The sequence below is a fragment of the Salminus brasiliensis genome, chromosome 1, assembly GCF_030463535.1.
Source record: "Salminus brasiliensis chromosome 1, fSalBra1.hap2, whole genome shotgun sequence".
NCBI classification, from domain to species: domain Eukaryota; kingdom Metazoa; phylum Chordata; class Actinopteri; order Characiformes; family Bryconidae; genus Salminus; species Salminus brasiliensis.
Genome location: NC_132878.1, coordinates 46,200,398 through 46,222,943, shown reverse-complemented (window position 1 = coordinate 46,222,943; position 22,546 = coordinate 46,200,398). Strand labels below are relative to the sequence as shown.

At 37.0% G+C, this 22,546-nt stretch overlaps 2 protein-coding genes across 10 annotated transcripts in view; both read right to left on the bottom strand.

Moving 5' to 3' along the window:
- tshr (thyroid stimulating hormone receptor) overlaps positions 1-3,944 on the bottom strand; it is a 61,154-nt gene extending 57,210 nt beyond the window's left edge. For both annotated transcript variants that reach the window (XM_072679759.1, XM_072679768.1), the window contains exon 1: positions 3,451-3,944. In XM_072679759.1, the coding sequence (XP_072535860.1) occupies positions 3,451-3,620 (170 nt within the window). In that variant the 5' untranslated portion in view covers positions 3,621-3,944. The remainder of the gene's footprint in view (positions 1-3,450) is intronic.
- A 7,739-nt stretch (positions 3,945-11,683) lies between these two features.
- The window catches only part of nrxn3b (neurexin 3b), a 129,693-nt gene continuing 118,830 nt past the window's right edge, over positions 11,684-22,546 (bottom strand). For 7 of the 8 annotated variants that reach the window (XM_072679688.1, XM_072679725.1, XM_072679707.1 and 4 more), the window contains one exon: positions 11,684-14,364. In XM_072679688.1, coding sequence (XP_072535789.1) covers positions 13,427-14,364 — 938 coding nt within the window. In that variant the 3' untranslated portion in view covers positions 11,684-13,426. Of the gene's footprint in view, positions 14,365-15,525; positions 15,970-22,546 lie in introns of all 8 variants that reach the window. The other variant, XR_011979710.1, reaches the window with a different exon arrangement.

Genomic DNA, 22,546 nt, shown 5'->3' with positions numbered 1-22,546 from the left:
GTTTTGTTTGATGCTGACAGAATCTAAGATTGATGCAAACGCCTTTGTAAATGGATCGTCTGTTTTTCAAAATGAATATTAAAGTCTCCAACTACTATAACTTTGTCACTGCACACAAAATCGTACAACCTTTTTACATTACCAAGCTTCTTGGCCAAACTTATCACTTTTAATTCTGAAGGTTCACAATTTGCACCGTAAAATATACTTTTAGTAAGTCGTAAAAAAAGAGAGAGAAAAGTTCAACGTTTGTAGATTTTTGGTGCACGTGTATAAATGTGCTAATGTTTACTGATATTTCTGACATTTCTACATTTGACGGTCACACTTTTGTTCTGATTGTGCCCTTTCTGTTCCTTTGTTTTGGTCTCCCCATGTGCTCCTGTTTGTGTTTCTTCCTTGTTCAGTGGGCATGAGTTCAGAGACTGCTGTGTTTCCTTGAGGACAGAGACGCTAAACAGTGTAGTAAGATTTGAGGTGGGGCTCTGTGTCTTTTGGCCTTTTACTTACAGAGGGAGCTGACTACAGTAAACATAGTAGTTGTCTTTATATAATAATGCTAATGCCACACTGAACAAAATTTATGTGGTTTTCAGTGAGCTGAGATTTCAACCACGCAAATCTCAAGTCAGTGCTTCCTAAATTCCACCAGCATGTGGCCTTTCCCAGCACATACAGGGCCAAGCCCCAACCCCACTATGGCTACTTAGACCATATCTCTGTGATGCTTATTCTAAAATACCGCTCATCAGATGTGGCATGAGGAAGCAACTTCATGCAAGAACAGCAGAAAAGAACAGCTCGCAGATGTTCTCATGGACATCTTTTTGCTCATTACTGGTAAAATGTACTTATTATTACACCTTTAACATGGTACAAAGTGGGCTCTAATAGGAACTCTGCAATTAGTCAAACAAAGGACTAATTCAGACTGAGAAACTGGCAAAGCTATACAGAGAGAGGGGGAGGTACAAATTAAACAAACTACTCTTTGACACAGAACAGGCCCCATCAACCATACACCCTGCCTGTGGATTATTCACTTCAACCTCAAAACAAGTGAGAGTAAGTGTGTTAGAAAGGGCTGTAGACTTTGTCAAAAACATAATCCAACAAAGAAGGAAACTGTAGAAGCAAATAGTGGAAAATAGGTTGTTTTGAGTTACTAGTTTAACTCATCTTGTCACAAACCAGGTTGGCTCACACAAGAAATAAAATTACCATGGCATTCCTACTATGACAGTTGTCAGTGTCATTCTGAGGGAAATCTGAAAACTCATTTAAAACTGAATAATGGACAATTACAAAACTTTTTTATATAGCAATAAGAGTCTTGAAAACTTAATAATAGAACACATTTATTAATAACCATAATAATATTCACTGTCACAAAACCCAACTAACATGTGCTAAATTTTTTATGCACTGAACTGTTCACTGCAGAATTTGTTGTCCATTTAGCCAGTTATTTTTTTGCACTGTCTTTTGACAATCAGCTGAGATGCACCCTGTTGAAGCCTGTTGAAAATACACTGGTCATGGGAAATGAATTGTTCAACGTGTGAAAATAGCAAGTCCTTCACGGGCTCAAGCAGTAACAGTTAGCTGGTAGTTGGAAGCCAGAGCACTGGAGATCAGTGGCAAACTTAAGCTGCTAGCCAATAGGAGATAAACAAGGATAGCCATTTGTGTAGAGGCCAATGATATTAGCCATTGTGGTTTCATTCTGTCCTAAGAATATTGTTTCAGAAATTAGCATGCTTTATTTTATGTTTTCTAGCAGTCTAATCCAGCCTTTCCATTCTTGAGTGTTACCAGTGGCTTGCATCTTGCAGTAAACCCTCTGTATGTAGCTGTGGGTGAAGACTAGCATATTGTAGGCAACACTCTTAATCCTACTTAATCTCTTGATGGTAGACTAACCGTGTTTGACAGTGTTCTTGAATTGTCTAGATGTTGTGGAAGGAAAGAATTCTACTTTCAAATATGATTTCTTTGGTCTTCCAAGTATTTGTGTGTTGCTGAGCTAATCTCAGCACTATGTCTGTATATGATGCCATGCATATGCATCAAAGTTATGTGAAGAAGTCATAGCTGTAAATGATTCTAAGTATTTTGCTATCTGAGCATGTCAGAATTATGTGCTACGTTAACCCTTGGAAAAGTTTTTATGAATGCATTAGTCATGCTTCAGCTGTGGTTTGAGAGAGCTTGGAGTCATGCAGTGCAGACCTTTCAAGTGTACCTGTGCATTTCTTTCCACCGTCAACCACCTCAGCAGCTGAAATGGCATTTTACCACATCCATACCAATATGGATATGGTAAAATGCCACTTCAGCTGCTGAGGTGGTTGACACTGCACATTAAAATAAAACTATAAAAACAATAATAATAATAATAATAAAACTAGCTGAACAGAATAGATTGGTTTGCAATGAATAGAATAAAAACAGAAAGAGAGACCTTCAGTTACCTACAGGGAAAAGCGGCCCTATCACATGTAAAGTGACTTCCACAGTAAAACATCTCTGCCAGAGATCGGATTGGTAGTGTATTCAAATAACACAAAATGGGGCCCCTTTAAGGTCTATCTCCTCTCTATCAAACTTCCGACTAGGAAAGAATGTGGTTCTTTATACTGGCAATGTGGTGTTGTCTGACTGCTTGAATTGGAGCACTGATTGGGGCTAATATCATGTGATGGGTGCTTGATTCTAAGGGAGAGGGAGTCGGTATAACATTGACTGAAAAAGCAATCCACAGAGGAATGTTCCTGTGCTGCTAAATAAACTACAGACAAGTGAGAATATGCAATCAGGCACTAGCTCGCAGTACAGTTAAGTGGCTAGTCCTGCTTCTAATAAACAAGGTAGAAATAAAAACAGAGGAGTGCCCAAGCTACTTAAATGCTCAAGACTTTGCATTTAAATACTAGGTTATTTAATGGTCAATGTTGCATTATAAAGAATTGTAGACATAAATAAATGTCATAATGCAACCATAATGCATGCTAGGCAGAAATCACAGTGAGCCTGAGATGTGTGTTGTAAATTTCTTCTCCTTGCCCCTAAGCACAAACATGACACCACCCACTCAGCATTTCAGCTCAGCTTGCACAAATTTCCATCGTTTTCCTTAAATCCTGTACCACGCTCCACAATGTTGGATGATTTGAGTACTCATTAGACCGAAGATTCCTTTTTGAACAATGATGCCATTCTATTCACACCTTAAATTTTCTAACTACTCTTCGGTCTAATGCGTACTCAAATCATCCAACATTGTGCTGTAAACGTTCTAAAATCTTGGCGACTGTCCTAACACCAAGCAATCTGGCCGATGTATGCTGACTGCTAGTCTGTTTACAGAGTATTCAAGTAGTTCAATTGTGTTATTTAGAGCGTAAAAAAAATAAAACTTTGTTTTGAAAAAAAAAAAAGTATACTCACAGTGTCTCCGTACTGGCAGGAAACATAGGCATAGCATCTATGTCTCTACACGAAACAGAGTAGCTTCTCCATTCCGAACATTCACACCCATGTGGGCACCTATCAATGTCCCCGGTGAGAGTTCCAGTTAACAAGTTGAGTATTATAAGCACAGTGGCCAAAACTTGCATTTTGGAATGTCAGCCTTTTGTCAAGTAGGAAAAGCAGTCTGCACACGTACAGTTATATCCACGATGAAAAGGTTTGTCCTCGATTGTTCCACATAGCCTGCAAGTGGAATATGACAGCTGACCGTTCTCTTACTTCGAATTTTTGACTACGATTTTTAAAATCTTCAGTGTTTTCATCACGAGTATCCTGCGCAACAGCTATGAGCTGTCTCGGGGATACATTGCCGTGCCAGACTTTGGATCAAGTTATCCCCGCCTTGACAAAGCTTTGTGAAGAGTCACTCGTGCTCTAGAGCTGGAATGCGTTGATATGAATTATCGTACGCTATCGCGTAGAGAGAGAGAGGAGAGAGAATAAGCTTGTTTTGAGATGAATTGCGCCTCGCCTTGGCGGTCAGCGAGAGCAGCCGGTTGCTGTTGGGGGAGGAGATTGCAAGAGAGCCGTCAAGTCCATCGCAACCTTCGTAAACTACAGTAGGTCTCGCGGGGATGTTTGTGGAATTCTTGCAGCTAATTTTATTTTAAATTGAAATGATGTTCCTGTGATGGGACAATATTAAGTTTTCCTGTGTAAAATGTATCCTATAATAAGGCAATAAGTACAATAATAATTTTAATGCTCATTAATTATAAATTCGTTTTGGAATTGTTTATTTTTGTGGTTACTTTTGTAAAGTAGTCATTACAAAAATGACATTTAGTAGAAAAATAACATTTCATGAGGGTGCTGTTAGCACGCAAATAGAGTTTGATACCTTGTACTTACCTTGTGAGTTGTACTTTGCATCATTGACGTTTTTTTCTGTAAAACCCCACAGGACTACAGTTTCCACCTTTTCAATAGAAAGGAAATTAAGTTACTTATTAAAAAACACCCTCCCTCAACCCTACTATTGATTTTAGACTGGTGCTTTCAAATGTTCTTTTTGGGCCACCCACTCTTCCCTTCATGTTGAATTTAGACCATTTGTGAAGAGCATGAGAATATATCAAATGTTAGTCAGATCAACTGGACATCATTTGCTTTTTTAATATCCAGACAAGTATGGTATGTAGCTCAAAAAATAATTACCTATCCAATATTTTGTTGGTGCATTCTTCTGTGTTTTTATCACCAACTCTTGATAACTGAGCAAAGTTGGTGAGAAACATAGGTACATGGCCTCTTACTGTAGTAAAACATACACAGTAAAAAAAAAGTACACGTTAATACCATCTGTACATTGTTAACCCTCTTTCAAATCAGCCCGATTTGATCTTGTAATGAGAGCATCTAGGGCAGGGCTGTTCAATCTTGGTCCTGGAGTTCTACCACCCTGAATCTAACACACCTGATCCAGATAATAAAGGCTTTTAGGAGCAACTGAACAGGGTGATAAGATCTCCAGGAACAGGATTGAGCAGCCCTGTCTAGGAACTATCCTAATGAATTGGGGGCTAAATGCGGAAAAATACACTTAAGGTGGAAAGAAACTTAATTGTCAAATGTAGTAACTGTAAGGCAGAGCTCAAAGTAGAAGGGTGGTTAATTGGTAGTCAACAATCTTGTCATTAGAATGGCTGAAAAGTCCCGCCTGAAATGAAATGTAGATGTAGGACTCTGCTCACAGGGCATTGTTGACAAAAACTTTTGCTGATTATAAAAACAATGCATGTGATGACAAGATGTTTGTCGTAAAGTGGCCGATTGTCAGTAGATCGAAGCCTGAAGTGCTGCATTGACTTGATATTAGGAACGTGGCAGCTGTAGTCCCTTTCCTGGAGATGCCTGTGTCTGGCGGTTCATGTTCAAGTTCTTAAATCAACTTTTCTTAGCAATCTTCTCAAGGTCATGTCAGCAGCCTTCCCTATGATTGTGTTTTTTTATGCTGAAGTAAAAAACGATTTAGTTTACCTTTTTGAATTAAACACTAAACAAAAATGAACTTATAACAATATTCAAATTAAGATATACTAGTATATGGACAACGCCATATTTTTGGATCTGCTTCACCATTAATGCAACATTGATTACCACAGACATACCATATGTGTCTTAGTCACAACTGGATGAGGTTTATCATCTTCATCTGTGAAAATAGATTGTAAAACTCTCACAGCTAAAATAAGCATTATTTGCATTATAAGCATTAAAGGTGAATCACATGTAACAGGCGCATCACAATTGCTTTGATGTGCACTTTTTAAGGTAAGATAACAGGTAGTCCACTAGTGAATGGGATGTTGGACACAGAACAAGTGCAACTACAAATTGTTCCAGGTTGTGGAATTTTACTAAAATAGGCCAAAATTGTGTGCTGCTTGACTTAACTGGAAGCCCATCAACATTCACTACTAAATCAACTGTGCTGTCTAAAGGTATGTTGGATTTGAGGTCATAATAAATACATTGTCTTCCACATTTCCTTTTAACCTCAACCCCTGTGAGAGTTGAAAGCAGAGTGTAGCATCTTTGTATAGATTTGTGTCTGGGATTTCTATGAATTCCTAAAGGTTCATTAATGCTGCTTGAGTGGCTCTGTTCTTTGTGCCCCATTCTGCAAGGTCTAATGCAAGGTCAGGTCCATCACAATCTGCACTTAAAAGTTCTGCATCTGTGTCAGAGAACTGCATATGTTCAGAATAACCATAGTCTGCTCTATCTTGATTCTATCTAGAATCAGAATTTAAAGTTATGTCTGGAAAATTTAGATTAATACCAGTTATATTAGAATACTGATTACCAATCCTACTCCTAAGACAGGGGGAGAGAGTATGTATGGGTTGGCTAATTGGCGGTCCAAACTGGGAAAAATGTTAATAAATAAATGTGCAGTTGGGGGATGGGTGGAGTGATCAACGATGACCCAGGGGGAGAGTATGTATGGGTTGGGTAAAATGTCCAAATGTTTGTGGACACCCCTCCTAATATTCATTAGCATTTAGCTACTGTAAGTTGCACCCATCATTGACACACACACAAATGCATGCCCACAGCTTGTCCAGTCCCCATATAGATATATTGCCAAAATAATAGATATAATGAACAAACAATATATTATATGTATAATAAACAATATAATGAACCTGTTGGCACCATGCCTACTGCCAGGTGGGGCTAAAGGGGTATGAAACCCCCAGCATTAAGCTCTGGAGCAATGTAACTGTGTTTTCTGGAAAGATGGTGCCCCATCAAATGCATTTGAGAAGTTTGGGAGATAGGTATGAGGTTGGGGTGGTGATCATCCAACATCCTGACCTCTCTAATGCAAATTACATTTTCACAGCAGCTTACTGTCCAGGGAAGGCCTTCTGCTAGATTTTGGTAGAGACAGTTACTCCAACAAAAGCATGATAAACTCTTAATGAATGAGCAGCTGTCCCAATATTTTTGTCCATATAGTGCATCTTACATTTATATTGACTGTGACCTTCTCTGCCCATGTCTCTGTGTTTGCACACCTGCTCTTGTACAGCTTGAACAGCTGATAATGACTGTGTTGTTAAGGGATTGGTCAACAGAGTTTGTTTTATGTGTTAGCTTGACTCATGACTGTATTCACTCTGTGACATTGCTTATTGGTTGGAGCTCAGATGTGTGTGCATTACTGGATTTGTGCATGTATGTCTCCGAATGTGAGAGATTCTGTGTATTTCACTTGTTTGTGTATAGGTGTGCACTGATGTTTGTGTTTGTGTGAGTATATTTGTTTATTGTAGTCTCTGCAGCAGGGGAATAGGCAGCAGAAATGTCAGGGGAGGGCTTCTGTAGCTGATTATGTTGGGACACTATATAAAAGTAAAATTGTCTTTTTCAGAAATAGATGGTAAAAATTGATATATGTTTTCATACTGTAGTGCCCCCCAAAGGTGGATTTCCACCAAATTTGCACACTACATCAGAGTTACACGTTTGATGTCAATCTAAAATTTGGTCCTAGTTGGAAAAAACGGGCTGAGATATTACCCAAAGAAAGCTCCACCCAGAAAGAATAATTTACTTTTTTTTTAACAACTTCAAAATTGTTTGCATAATTATTTACCTGGACACTCTAGAGATGTTTGGAGGACAAACAAAACACATTTCTGGGAAAACGGTAAGTATTAGAAATGACTTGCTTTGGCTAAGATGAAATTTTAAAATGTGACCAGACTAGTTCGCCCTCAAAAATTGTGTTTCATTGCATATCATGCAAATGATCTCAAAACCAAAGTGGGCGGACCCATAGTGATTGAACCCCTATAATAATAGAAGAAAAAACCAAACAAAAACAATAGGGTTGTCACACCTTCAGTGCTTGGACCCCTAAATACAGGCTTATTGTGTACTGAAAGCGGAGAAGTTTCAAAATCGAGCACTAGTTCCACCTGATGAACACTTTGCAACCATGGTACAGTAAACAAACTTGTATCTTAAAACAAATGGTACAGAAACTAGGGCGAGAATGGCGGTCAACTGAACTGGAGGTATTCCACTGTGCCTGAAAAGACAACCTTATTGAGTATGGCTCACTCAGCATATTTGGTATCGCTAATTGAGAATAACAGAAAAACATCTTTTTGTATTTTTCATTATGATTTCTAAACTCACGACAAATCAGACAGATACTGCACCTGAGATTTCAGATATAAGACTGTCAGAAACCATCTCAAGGAAGCTGATCTGCATGCTCGTCGTGCTCTTCTGGGCCTCCAACTTAATTCATCGTAATTGTTTTCAGACTGTGTATATGACGTTGTATGGGTGAGCGGTTTGCTGATGTCCATGTTGTCAATAGAGTGGCCCATGGGGCAATGGGGTTATGGACAACAAACGTTTTTTATTGATATTGAGATACAGTGACAAGATCCTGAGGCCCATTCTTGTGCCTCATCCATTCATCCATAACCATCACCTCATGCTGCATCATGATAATGTTCCATGTTGCAAGGATCTGTTCACAATTCCTGGAAGCTGAAAAACATCCCAGTTCTTACATGGCAAGCACACTCACCGGACAGGTCACCCATTGAGCATGGATATCTCTGGATCGGCATATACAGCGTGTTCCACTTGCTGACAATATTTAGCAACTTCGCACAGCCATCGAAGAGGAGTGGACCAACATTCCACAGGCCACAATCAACAACCTGATCAACTCTATGCGAACATGTTGTAACTGCATGAGGCAAATGGTGGTCACACTGACTGGTTTTCTAATCCCCAAACACCCTCAAAACAGTAAAAGTAAACTGCACATTTTAGTGTGGCCTTTTATTGTGGCTAGCCTAAGGCACACCTGTACAACAATCATGCTCTCTAATCAGCATCTCAATATGCCCCACCTGTGGATGGATTCTCTTGGCAAAGGAAAAGTGCTCAATAACACAGATTTAGACACATTTTTGAGAGGTGTAATGACTTTTATCAAAAATATATAAACAGTTCTGACCAGAGGAGGATGGTTTCCTCCCAAGGTTTCTTTCCCCTGATCTGAGGGAGTTTTTCCTTACCCATCATCTTTGGCTTTTATGTTTGTTTTGGAGTTCATTGACTAAAATTCCTAGGACTAGTTTGAAAAGTGCAATTTTAAATTTGAGAAAAAAACAATGCATTTCTTGAAAAGACATGTAAATGCAAAGTTGAAAGGGCTTGTGCACCGCATGGCCAACTGAAAAATGAAATTAGATATTTGATTTTCTTTTTGCCTCTGCTTTAATGAAATATGAGCTTTATATATCAATTAAGCTTCATCCTGATTGGTGAATGTTTAGCCTGGAAGATGTTTAAAATAATTCAAATTAATTGGCTAATAGTCACCACAAAATTTTACATATAAAATACTGTAAAATCCTGTACAACTCTGTAAATATTGCACAAATAAACCTGCAGAACATCATCTTGTCTTGAATAAGTCACTTCACAACTGTTGTACCTTGCTGCCAAGTCTGTTTTTTTTCTGAGACTTCTCCACATTGCATTTTCCTGACAGAAAATAATAAAAATCATAACAAAAACATGTATATTACATGTGTGTCTCTAAAGTTGCTGAAAAATAGTTTTGTAGTACTGACCTTGCTCCATTTTGAAGTATACACACATTATATTAATATACAGTATAAAAAAATTGACTGAAGCATTCAAACATTATAAATATAAATTAGGCTCCCATCCAAATATGTATTTGTATATGGTGACCATATTGTTTAAAAATGTCTATTATCAAACTTTTTGATAATATTTTAGACAGAGTCTGCCAAGTATTTTAATACCAAACATGTAAGGATTGGTCAAAAATACTACAATTTTACAAAGTACACTTTGATTAATATGCAAATTAGCAAACACACCCTTTAGGAAGAAATTAATGGTCCAAACTGCAAAGTTGTTTGGATTGGCTGAAGAAATCACACAAAAAACATTCTAGCCATGACATATTCCATGAAAGCCTAGGTGGTGCTATAGAGCCAGTGAATCAGGACTATACTGAACTGCAACATCAGCTCAAAATAGGCCCTAAATCCAGTAGGCCAATGGAGTTTTAGGAGTTTAGGAATGAATAAATCAGTGACACAAGATTCCAAAATACCCCAAAAAATCAGCACCAGTTCCCAGTAGTTTATTTAAAAAAAATGATATCCCCTCACAAAACATACAAAATGTATTAGTAGTTGAGCAGCCTTGGAACACTGGTTGGCAAAATTGACATGATGCAGCATCAACAACCAGCTTTATCAAACAAGGTGGTGAATCCAATGCTGAGACCTCCACTGTAAATGTAATTTTGTCTTGTGTCTGTGCATTTGCTAATATTGGCCAATACACATGCAAAGTTCCAGTTGAAACTTATTATTGAGCATGTATGGTATGCAATATAGAAGAAACATGGACAGCAAAATGCTATATATCTGTGAAAGGCTATATTTACCTTTAGTTTGTCTGGCTAATGGCATTTAGTTTTTTTTTGTTGCTGTAAAATAGTTTCCATACTCTTTATTATATTCTATATTTTAACATGTAACTGTAAATTCAATTTCATCATTTTGTCATTAAATTTTTATGTAAAAAATAATTAAATAATTATTTTTTAATTATTACAATGTGACTAAATGTAATGAAATTGAATTTAAGTTAACATGTAAACAAAGTGCTTTTATACACAAGCACTGAAAATAATTCTTTTTTATACTTCTTCCTATACTATTCTGTAAAAAAAAAATATATAATATTCTGTACAATATACATAAACATTGAACTACTGAAATAAGAAACAGTGATGAATTATTCTAAAAAATTTTAAGGGGCTAGCACTAGCTGCCCTTTGCCGAGAATTGGATGTAGTCGTGGAATTGAATGTATCCATGGTACTGTTTGCACAGACTAAACAGAGCTAACCAAGGGCGTCAAAGTTCAAGTTCACGGTCCTATAATCCACGAGGTCGCCAGAGAGGTTTCCTCTCTATCCAGGTTCACTTTAGTAGTACCGTTCATGGGCGAGCCTCGTTACCAAGTCGCTCTTGCATTGCCTTTTGGGTTCTGCAGCTGATCTCTCAGCTCTCAAGTCACGCAAGTTCCCTAGCGCCTGAAGAGCGCAGCTTTGGTTTTCCCTAGTTTCCCCAGGCACTAGGTCTTGGTTAGCATTTCTCTCCCACTCATTCCCGGCACGTTAGCCTAGCTCCCGGATTCTCTCCAGCCTCAGGTGTGCATTTTTGTTTTCTTTGTCACAAATATATTTCGGTTTATCCTTTTTCCCCTGTAACTTTGCTGCTTTTTCTTGTGTTTATTTGTTGAATAAAACACTCTCGCATCGAGCCATCCCCTGTGAGTATTCACCCTCATTGTCTGACCTAGCCAGTCATGACAATGACCCTATGTTCACTGCCAGGTAGGACACTGCAGTTGCTAAGTTTAAACATATAAAGTGGATAAAAACTAAACTTAAATAAACTTAATAATTAATAAAACTTAAATATGTGTTTAAAAACAGGACGCAAATGTCTGGGAACATTTTATTGCTGGACATAGTTTAAAATTCAAAGAGCAAAAACAATAAATCAAACTATAAAAAACAAACAATAATCAAAACAAAATATACATAATTTCTTTTCTGTGACACAGTGAAAAATGAAAGCGGAAATAAAAATTAAGAAAAAAAAAACAAGTTGAAACAAAACAAAAACACATTAAGCCAACAGTTAAAAATATTAAACCTAAATAGGACCGCACAATGTCAGAAGAACATGATAAATTAAATGATAGAACATAAAACAAAACCCAAAGTACTTACAACATAGCGGCAGTAGGCATTCAAATCCATCATCTGTCTTTTTGTACCCTTTTTTATTTAAAATATTAATAACTAAAATAATAATAGAATAGCGAGTAACAAGGAGACAATTGAGAATGCAGTTTTTTTGTCAACTGACAGTTTTCAGCGGTCAAATGCTCATGTGACCACTAAAACTCATATATATATATAATCTAGAGTTCTAATAAAAATTCAAATTGCATTATTTGCTCAAGTACTTCTCAGTGATGTGTTTTTGTAGATTATAGCAAGTAAAACAAGTATATAGTGGAGTCTTCCAAATAAACCAATTGAACAGATCTAATAAAACCAAAATTCAAGCATTTGTTGTTAGCCTAAAAGATACTGTAGTATTTATATAGTAAATATCGTCACTGTACAAAAACGTTTTTTCCAAAATGTTAACTTCACATAAAAAAGGCAAAATCTGATTTTAAATGTAGATTAATATAAAACGTAGGTAACGCTTTATTCGGATAGTACACTTGTTCTTAACCTACATTCAACTACATGTCAGTGGAAATTCACCTTAATTGTCCCTGTCTAGCTCTGTTCTTACTTTAAGCTAAAAAATCCTAAATCTAACCCTATCCATAATTGTGTTGAGAATAAACGCAGCTAAATTTTCACCAAATAGTTTGTTAATTTAAACATCTGTAGGTAATCTATATGGGGCAAAAGTGTACTATCCAAATTAAGGGATCATGAAAGAGTCAGGTGCAATGCAATGATAACTGATGTGTTAAAATGAATCAGAACAAGAAAAATGTGGAGAGAAATTTGGGAATTGTTTTTTTGGCAGCAACGATATGCAAACTGAGTGACTGCATTACTAATTTGACTGTGATATTACAATTAAACTTTCCTTCAGATACTGGATATTGTGAGAAGAGCATAGGACGCTGTACCCAAGACTTAATACAAAATCAAAACCTAAAATAAAATATTTATTTTCTCTCTTAAAGGGCCCATTTATAATGTGATTCTGGCACTTGTCACGCTGAAATCTGAATAAAATATTTAAAAAAGTGAAAAAAAATAAACGTGAAAATTAAAAAATGTGAAAATAAAAAAAATATGAAAATTAAACTGTTTAAGTTTGGAATTTCCTTCAAAATACAACTTATTTTTGAAAGAAAAAAAAAAAAAAAAAGAGCTTGGGTCCACTTAATGTCCACTTTGTCTGAAGTCTTTTTTCTAGCTCTGTTCTTGCAACACTATGCCAACACTAAATCACACATTTCACATGCATGCCCAACATTACTGATGATCATTACTGTACTGTATAGAGCTATAGTGGACATTTTTTCACGGCAAGGGTTATGTTCTTTGGAAAATAATTTTGGGGATAACAATGTCATTACATTACACTGGTTTTGTCCTATAACCAGGCTTAAATGAACAAGATCCTCAATGTTTCCCATAACGTTCTTAATTCCTTTAGGGTTCTCCAAGAATTTCCTAACTAAATCGCTGCATCCCGTATGGTTCTGCAATAAATTCTCAAATTTCAATACATTTCACCGATTAAATTGTGTTTTATACATAGTATTCCTTGTCTCTTGGTCTTTTGCTACTGGTGCCTTTGCTACTTGACTGCTTGTCCTTAACTACTGCGCCATTAGTCTGTGATGAGTTGCTGATGTAATTCTGTGTCTCATCCACTTGGTAAGAACCTTCATCTCTGTTCCTGTACTTATACATGGCATAGAGGAGGATAAGGATGCAAAGGGCAGCAGCTGACACAATGCCCACCACCATTCCCATAGTGCTGCTGGATTCACGTATAACTTCTGAGGCTCCAGCAGGAACATTCCTGATTCCTGGAACAGTGGGCAGAGCGCTGGGCATGTTGCGCAGCATAGGCTGTGTAATGAGTGGGCCTCGGGGTTTGGTGCCATCCATGTCATAAGATGTAGGAAAAGGAAGCAGAATATCTGGGTGTGGTTTGACCTCACGGTTGTTCATTTTGCCCGCAGGAATTTTAGGAGGTGCCTTAGATGTGACAAATGCTGCTACAGAGCTTCTGGGCTCAGGCAGATGTGGGATAAGTGTAGTCCTACTTTTTTCAGAAGCCTTACTAGGCTTAAAGTCCTTTGTCTCCCATTTGGGTGCAAGAGCTTTGTAGCCACCTTCATAGGCTGATGTGGTCAAGATCTTATCTGTTACCAAGGAGAAGGTGGTATAAAAATCTTCATCATCAGTAGGTGGGAGGCTAGAGTCGTATGTCTCCCCAGATCCAAACCCAGATATCGCCAAGCCATCATCACCACCCTCATCATCACAATCATTGCTGCCTTGGTGCAACAAGCAAGGTACCCCTGCCTCAGTGGCAATGGACAAAGATTCTTTGGTGGTCTCAATAATGGTGAGAAAAGGGCGTAGGGTTGATGGGAGAGGGATGAAAGGAGATCGGGTGGAAACAGGAGGGATATCTATGGGGTCCTCAACTAGAACAGGGATGACTAATTCCCCTCCTAGAAAGCAACAGAAAAAAGACAGCAAATTAGTGCTAAAGTTGTTAAAATTAGTTTTACAAAAGCACAAAAAAAATCAAAACAAAGCATTCACAAAAAATAGAAAACAATCAAACAAACCAAAAGAAAATAAGCAAAACATCTACACCAACACTTAAAAAAAATTAAGAGTTAGAACAGACTAGAACAGAAAAAGATGGGGAGATAGGATTAATTTAATTAAAGGCTATAACAGAGGCGCTAGCCTTTAAGCTACACTTCATTTTTTCGAAGATAATTTTTGATTAAAATGGCCTTTGTCCATAGGTGTACAGTATGGGGGGACTAAAATATCTCAGAAACATTACACAATTTAAACAAAAGTTACCTCAGCAAGGATTAATTAAGCTGTTTTACAATTCCTCCTTTGCTGACATTTGCTAATAACTGACTTAAAATCCATTAATTCCAGCATTAGTTCCCCCAAAATATACACTATAAACATTATACTTCACTAAATACACTATTCTCACAGCAGAAACATATGTACATATAATGTAAAACAGTCATAAGCTTTGAGAGATATTAAAGCTTTTTTTGACAGTTCTTATATAGTCAACAAAAAAAAATCACATAATTCAATAACACCTTGATGTTTTGACTTTTGATCTCTTTCCTCATGCACTCATTAAGTTTACTCTCATAATAGTCTAGTTTTATAATACTTTTCAAATATATATTCCGCATTATAGAGTGCTGCAATAGAAAACGGACACTGTTATTGTTGTAATTCTTGATTGTTGATCGTAGAAACATGGAACATAAATTTCGACAATGTGCATGATTTAAGAGATCACTATACATTTTAACATTTAGCAGTTAAAACTGCTAAACGCTTCACCAGTACGGCCTGCTGATTACACTGCAGACTTACAAACATAAACACTATAAGGCAATACAAGGTTTTACCAGAGAACCAAAAGAAAAGAGGAAATAAAAGCAGTGCAAACACTCTTAAACTGTTAGAGCAAACACCGTAAACATTCACAAACCAAAGGCATTCGTAAATTGATTAAAGAGATTAGAAATGAAAGAGATTGTTTATTAATACTAAACAAACAAACAAACAAACAAAAAAAAAGTCTTTTTAAAAGTAAGCAAATTATTATTTTTGTGACTTACATCAATTAATTGCCCGCATGATTTTGGCAGGAAGAAAAAAAAATTACAAAAGAAAGTTGTGTAAGAATGCTTTTGGGTAGACATGGTTAGCCTATGGATTTCATTTAAGATTTTACAAGAGGCAACAACATTATATATATCTATTGACAAATAATTGTTTCCATATACAAAAAAAGCTGTACATTTATCATCACTTAGATAAACATTTGTACTTTAGTATATACAGTCATGATTTTTTGGAGGCTGTGCTAATTTGTAAATTAGTTCTGAACAAATAGTTGACTGTACATTTACCTTTAATGCAAAATGAGGGGAAAAAGGGGAAAAAGTCAGGAACCTATGCACATACTAGGTGGATAATATAGATGAAAATGAAAGTGTACGTCAGTTGCCACGTCCATGTAAGGGCGGCACGAAGCGGTCGGGCAGCATTAGAGCTTTTAGCTGTAAGGAAGGGATGGGATATACAAACAATGAGCATATAAATGCCCATCTATCAAGGAAATATAGCAGTATCAAAACTGATACTCTTAGGCTACATTTACACAGCAGGTAAAAGTGACCCAAATCTGTGCTTTTCCATCAGATGTGACACACTGAATCTGACCTTTTCTAATTCTGATTTGTGCCATTTTCATATTTGGTACTGAAGTGAATGAATACATATCCGATACACATGCGACTATGCCCAAGCAACCAGATCGAAATTAATGCGACAATCCAAAACGACATTCACTGAAAAGGAAAAATGGACAACAGACTGCAGCGACAGGGGTTTTCAGTGGCAGGATAGTGAGGTAACAGACCTCAAGTATTTAGGTTGAAGTCTGTTTAAACACAATTAGAAAGCATCACACAAACACAATCACAAACACTTCATGTTTGAAGACATTTCTAAAGAAATGAGGACATGGAGTGTCAAAGGAAAATAAAAAGCTTTAAAGCGAAGTTTAAAGAAACCAAATCAAATAATTTTTGATGAGAAGCCCAGCTGTCAGCCACTTCTTGCTAGTGAAGGTGAAATCAAAATCCTACATAGGGCATTGCTCTTTTGCTCTAAAAACCATCAGATCCGGTGATAAAATAGGATTTGGGTCACTTGGGCCCTTGCTGTGTGGACGTAGCCTTACAGACCCTAAGCTGTCTTTTTCATAAAGAAAATTTTTGGTCAATAAACTAGTATATTATAGTATTTATACACTGCCTGGCCAAAAAAAAGGTCACCACCTGAATTTAACTAAGCAAATAGGTAAGAGCCTTGTCAGTGAGGCTAACTGGCAAAATGGCTTCGATTTGCTAGGCAGCATAAAGATAGGACTCTGGAGCAATGGAAGAAGCTCATGTGGTCTGATGAGTCCAGATTTACTCTGTTAGAGGCGGCTAAAGTGATGCACCCATCATGCCTAGTGCCTACTAGAAATAAATGCTGTGAAATATTATAAATAAATGCTGCGTCATTGCAGAAGCTTGGAAATGATGCCACAGCAAATGCATGACATAATCAAAGCTAAATGCGGTCCAACGAAATGTTAAAGTATGTGATCTTTTTTTTTTTTTTGGCCAGTCAGCGTATATGCTATACATATTGTGTTAAGATAGGGATGACAAAGTTGAAACCGCTATTGAAATTTTGACTAACACCCTATCTCTCTCTCTCTCATATATATATATATATATATATATATATATATATATATATATATATATATATATACACATACATACATACATACATATACAGTGAGTCCAAGAAGTATTTGATCCCTTGCTGATTTTCTTTGTTTGCCCACTAATAAAGACACTATCCTTCTGCACTTTTAATGGTAGATATATTCTAACATGGAGAGACAGAATATCAAGACAAAAATCCAGAATATAATTTTAAAGAATATATTTTAATTAATTTGTATTTCAATGAGGAAAATAAGTATCTGATCCCTCTTGCCAAACACACTCAATACTTAGTGGCAAAGCCTTTGTTTGCAAGCACAGCGGTGAGACGTTTGTTGTAGTTAACCACAAGTTTAGCACACACACCAGGGGGAATTTTGGCCCACTCTTCTTTGCAGATCCTCTCTAAATCATGAAGGTTGGTGGGCTGTCGCTTGGCAACTCTGACCTTCAGCTCCCTCCATAGATTTTCGATCGGATTGAGGTCTGGCGACTGGCTGGGCCACTCCATGACCTTAATGTGATTTTTCTTGAGCCAATCCTTTGTTGCCTTTGCTGTATGTTTAGGGTCGTTATCATGTTGGAAGACCCAACCACGGCCCATTTTCAGATCCCTGGCAGAGGGGAGGAGGTTGTCCCTCAGGATTGTGCGGTACATGGCTCCATCCATCTTCCCAGTGATGCGGTGAAGTAGCCCTGTACCCTTGGCAGAGAAACACCCCCAAAACATTATGCTTCCACCTCCATGCTTGACGGTGGGCACAGTGTTCTTGGGGTCATAGGCAGCATTTTTCTTCCTCCACACATGGCGGGTGGAGTTGAGGCCAAAAAGTTCAATTTTGGTCTCGTCTGACCACAAAACCTTCTCCCAATAACTTGGTTCATCTTTCAAATGATCATTGGCATACTTGAGGCGCGCCTCCACATGTGCTCTCTTCAGCAGGGGTACCTTTCGGGCACTGCAGGATGTGAATCCATTGTTGCGCAAAGTGTTGCCAATTGTTTCCTTGCAAACTGTGGTCCCAGCTGCCTTCAGGTCATTTGCTAACTCCTGCCGAGTGGTTGCAGGACGATTTCTGACTGTTCTCAGCATCATTGCCACCCCACGAGGCGAAATCTTCTTTGGAGCACCGGGCCGAGGTCTGTTGATTGTCATGTTATACTCTTTAAACTTTCTGATAATTGCACCAATAGTTGTTACTTTCACATCCAACACCTTACTAATCTTTTTGTAGCCCATTCCAGCTTTGTGAAGGTCAACAATTCTGACTCTGAGGTCCTGTGACAGCTCTTTGGTTTTACCCATGTTGGAGACTTGAAATCTGTGTGATCTGTCTGATTCTGTGGACAGGTGTTTTTCACACAAGTGATTAGTGAGAACAGGTGGCTTCAGGTCAGGTAACAAGTTGATTGGGAGTGTCTAACTGGTCTGTAAAAGCCAGAACTGCTAATGAATACTAAGGGATCAAATACTTATTTCACTCCATGAAATACAAATCAATTAATATATATTCCTTAGATTTATTTTCTGAATTTTCTTTTTAATATTCTGTCTCTCCATGTAAGAATACATCTACCATTAAAAGTATAGAATGATCATGTCTTTATTAGTGGGCCAACGAAGAAAATCAGCAAGGGATCAAATACTTCTTGGACTCACTGTACATACACACACACATATACATACACACACACACACTTATTATGTACTTATTTATTTTATTTTTTCCAGTAATATGTACAGTTAATTTTAGGTAAGTTGCATTTAGGGAATATAGAGCAAAAAAACTGCAAGCTAGGATCAGACCGAATCATGGAAAGGAAAAAAAATGCAATACATTGAGTTATGAAACATTAAATAGCTTTGTCTCTTAATACTTAAATTTATATGTTTTTTGTTGAATTTTGTTCCTGAATTCCCTGAATACATTTAACTGATAGAATGTAAATATTAATACATTCAACAGCCATTTGATTAATATATATCAACAGTAAACACCACAGGAGAACTTCCACAAGATGGCAAAGCTTTGTATATGAATAAATTAATGCTAATTAATGCTAACCATTAAAGTCACACATTCTGACTTTAGTATTCACCTTCTACTCCATAAGGATATTGAGCCGACTTGAACTAAAGTCAGATTTCCAAAATCATTTTGCATGAAAGAATGGGGGGAAATCCCCAAAAAGGAACTGAAAGACTCTTAGCTAGCTACAAATAGCGTTAAGTTGTAACACCTGCCAAATGGCATATCTGGCTTAAAATATTAAAGAAATGTGTCCTTCTTAACTTTTGCATGAACCTGTATGTGTTGAAATTTCCGATGGTTACAAACTGCTGCTTTGTTGTTCAGATGAATGGAACTTGTAGTGGTAATAAACATTTACTGAAAATCAGTCATTGGGTTTGAATTGTTGTTCAACAGAATAATAAAAAAAATAAATAAAAAAAAATAAAAAAATAAAATTGTCCTGAACAAAAATGATGATACCCTTAACTTGCACAGCCTTTTTTAGGCAATCACTGCAAACAAATAATTTCTGTAACTCTCAATGACTTCTGCACCTGTCCACAGGTAATTTGGCCCACTCCTTATGAGCAAACTGCTCATAGCCTTTACCTTTAACACGTTTGTCTATAATTATTCCAGCTCTAGACAGCTCTTTCCGTAGCTTTCTGTGGTCCATGTTCAGTGTGGTACACGCCATGATACCAAACAGCACAGTGACTTCTTTTTTACCCTTTAAATACGCAGACTGAATGATTACAAGTTTGAAGAAATCTTAGTTTAACATGTCCCTATTGTCATTTTTTTTCCCAGTCTTTTTTAGGTTTTGCATGCAGGCCAGTTTTATTCATTTTTTTTATTTCTCTGTTAAACCACAATTCAAAAGCAGTGTTGGATTATCATTAGTTGATTTTCAGTAAATTTTCAAAATGTATCTATTTTGTCAGTTTAAAGTTATTTTAGTGATAATTGTGAGTTTTTCTTTCTTTAATGTAATGGTACCAACAATTAAGTTCATGTGTTTAATTAAGATTACACACAGACTGCATAAATGGGAGTTTATTTTCTTAAGACCTTTCAATTTAGAGGCTTGAATACTTTAATCTTGACTTCTTGGCTCACTGTCTGGACTTTCAGCTAAAAGATTAAAAGCGTAAAATTACTCAATCCACAATGCATTAGATTTACTTTGAACACGATTGCCAGTATTCTGGGGTTTATAACTCCGGTCAGAGTAACCGGACATGGGTAAACACAGCTAAATTCCATTCTTTTCCAGAAATCCAAGCACATAAATACTGCTCGAAAGATCTGTCCTCCAGTCTCTGCCTTAGTGTAGTGAATAATCAGGGTCTAAAGAGTTTGTGAAGTAATAAGGAGAAAAAAAATTAACAGATCTAAATCCATGATACTCTGTCAATCAGCTTGGTCTGTCTGTCTGTCTGTCTGTCTTTTCAGCTTCTGAAAGGACTAACACTACCTTTTGAAGCATCCGACAAAATACAGATTATATTTCTGTAGTTCAAGTATTTGGTGTTTGGTGACCACAACCTGTTTACTCTCAGTTTGTTCAGACTCAACTTGTTCAGACCACTAGTACCACTATGTGCTCAAGAACTGAGACAATCAACATGTCTGTTTTGTTGCTCAGCTTCATCAGCGGAGCTTGTAGGGGAAAGGCTGATGACATGAACACTCCAGATTCTGGATTATCCTCAGTAAATTCTGCTCCAGATATTGGTAAAAAACCTAAAGTGAGGGGCTAATCCACTCTTTTTGCTCAGCTCCAATTTCAGAATAAAAGTCCTGAGAGCTGATAATACTAATAAATACATGAATAAATAATAAAGTGCATAACGTTTTTATGTTTTATTTGGACTACTGTCAATTATGAATAACTACAAATATCCTTGCCAATCTAAATCAATACAAGCAACTAAAGTATTATATTTTTAGCTCAAAAACACTCCAACAAGATTTCTGAGTTCAGAAGACTTCCAACAGATAGCCTGGAAGCCCCATCAAATAATAAACCTGAAGTTAACTTAAGCTATATTATCTAATCATGAGCCACAGAGAATATGTCTACTTCTCCCATGTCCGCCAGTCATACTCCCGCATTGATTATTTTCTTGCCAGTAATCTATTACTAATCTATTATACCATACCTTTCTAAAACAGCAATCCATTCCATAGTAATCTCAGACCACACCCCAATCAGCCCGCACTTTCAGATTAAAGACACACAGACGCACAACAAAACCTTGATGTCATTTCAACACTTCAACTCAAAGATACAGAGAGAGTAAGCATCTTTCATGGAAATAAATGACACACCAAAAAGAGTAAAAACTGTACTAAAATGAGTGCACAAAAAGCATTAAAAAAAAATGCAACACATAACAGCAAAAAAAAAATCAAACAACCACATCGAACCTGTGCAGAAAATTCTAAACTCTAAAAGTGATAAAAGAACACAGCATAAACTGGACAATGAGAAAAAGTTTGTACTCTCACAGCAAAATTGCCCTGAACACAATGATAAATATAAAAAGGACTTCAACTTCAACATTTATTTTATAAAAGGAAGAACCTTTGCAGAGAACAAACATCGCCTCTCTAACTTAATATATTTTTCACAACACAAAAATAAAAACCCAATTATTGTTGTCATGCCTGCACCTATTATCATGTCTGCCCCTGTTTTGTTTTTGCCATGTGCTCCCAAGCATGTGCTCTTGTTTATGTCTTGTCTGTCCTAGCCACGCCTGTCCGTTAGGGTTTCCACCAGTGTCTCCTTTGTAACCACGCACCCTTGTTACTCCCAGGTGTTCCTCATTATCCTCTGTATAAGTACCCGTTTGTTTCAGTTGTGCCTGGTCTGGTCTGCATGTCCATGTTGGTGTGTGTGTTCGTTTATGTCGGTTTAATGGTTTGTTGAATTGGCCTGTTTGTGTGATTCTAGTATTGTTTGGTCACTGTTTTTGTTTTATTTTCCTGTATTAAAAGTTATCCTGCGAGTAAGTCCGCCTCTGGCTCCAAGCGTGACAAACCGTGACATTGTATCTTTAAATGCTGAGAAAGCATTAAATAAACTGGAACTGGAAGTTTGTCTTTAGACAATCCTTTATACACCAGTTTAAAATACTAGATTTAGTTGTCACCAATAATTTAACCTCACAGACCTTCTTTGTGCATTTCAGAACCAGACACGGATATTCACTCTCTCCATTATTATTTGCATTATTTTGAACCAATAGATGCTGACATAAGACAAATCACTGTTATCAAAACCCATTGCATCATCCATGTAATTCACAATGTGGATTACATATTGC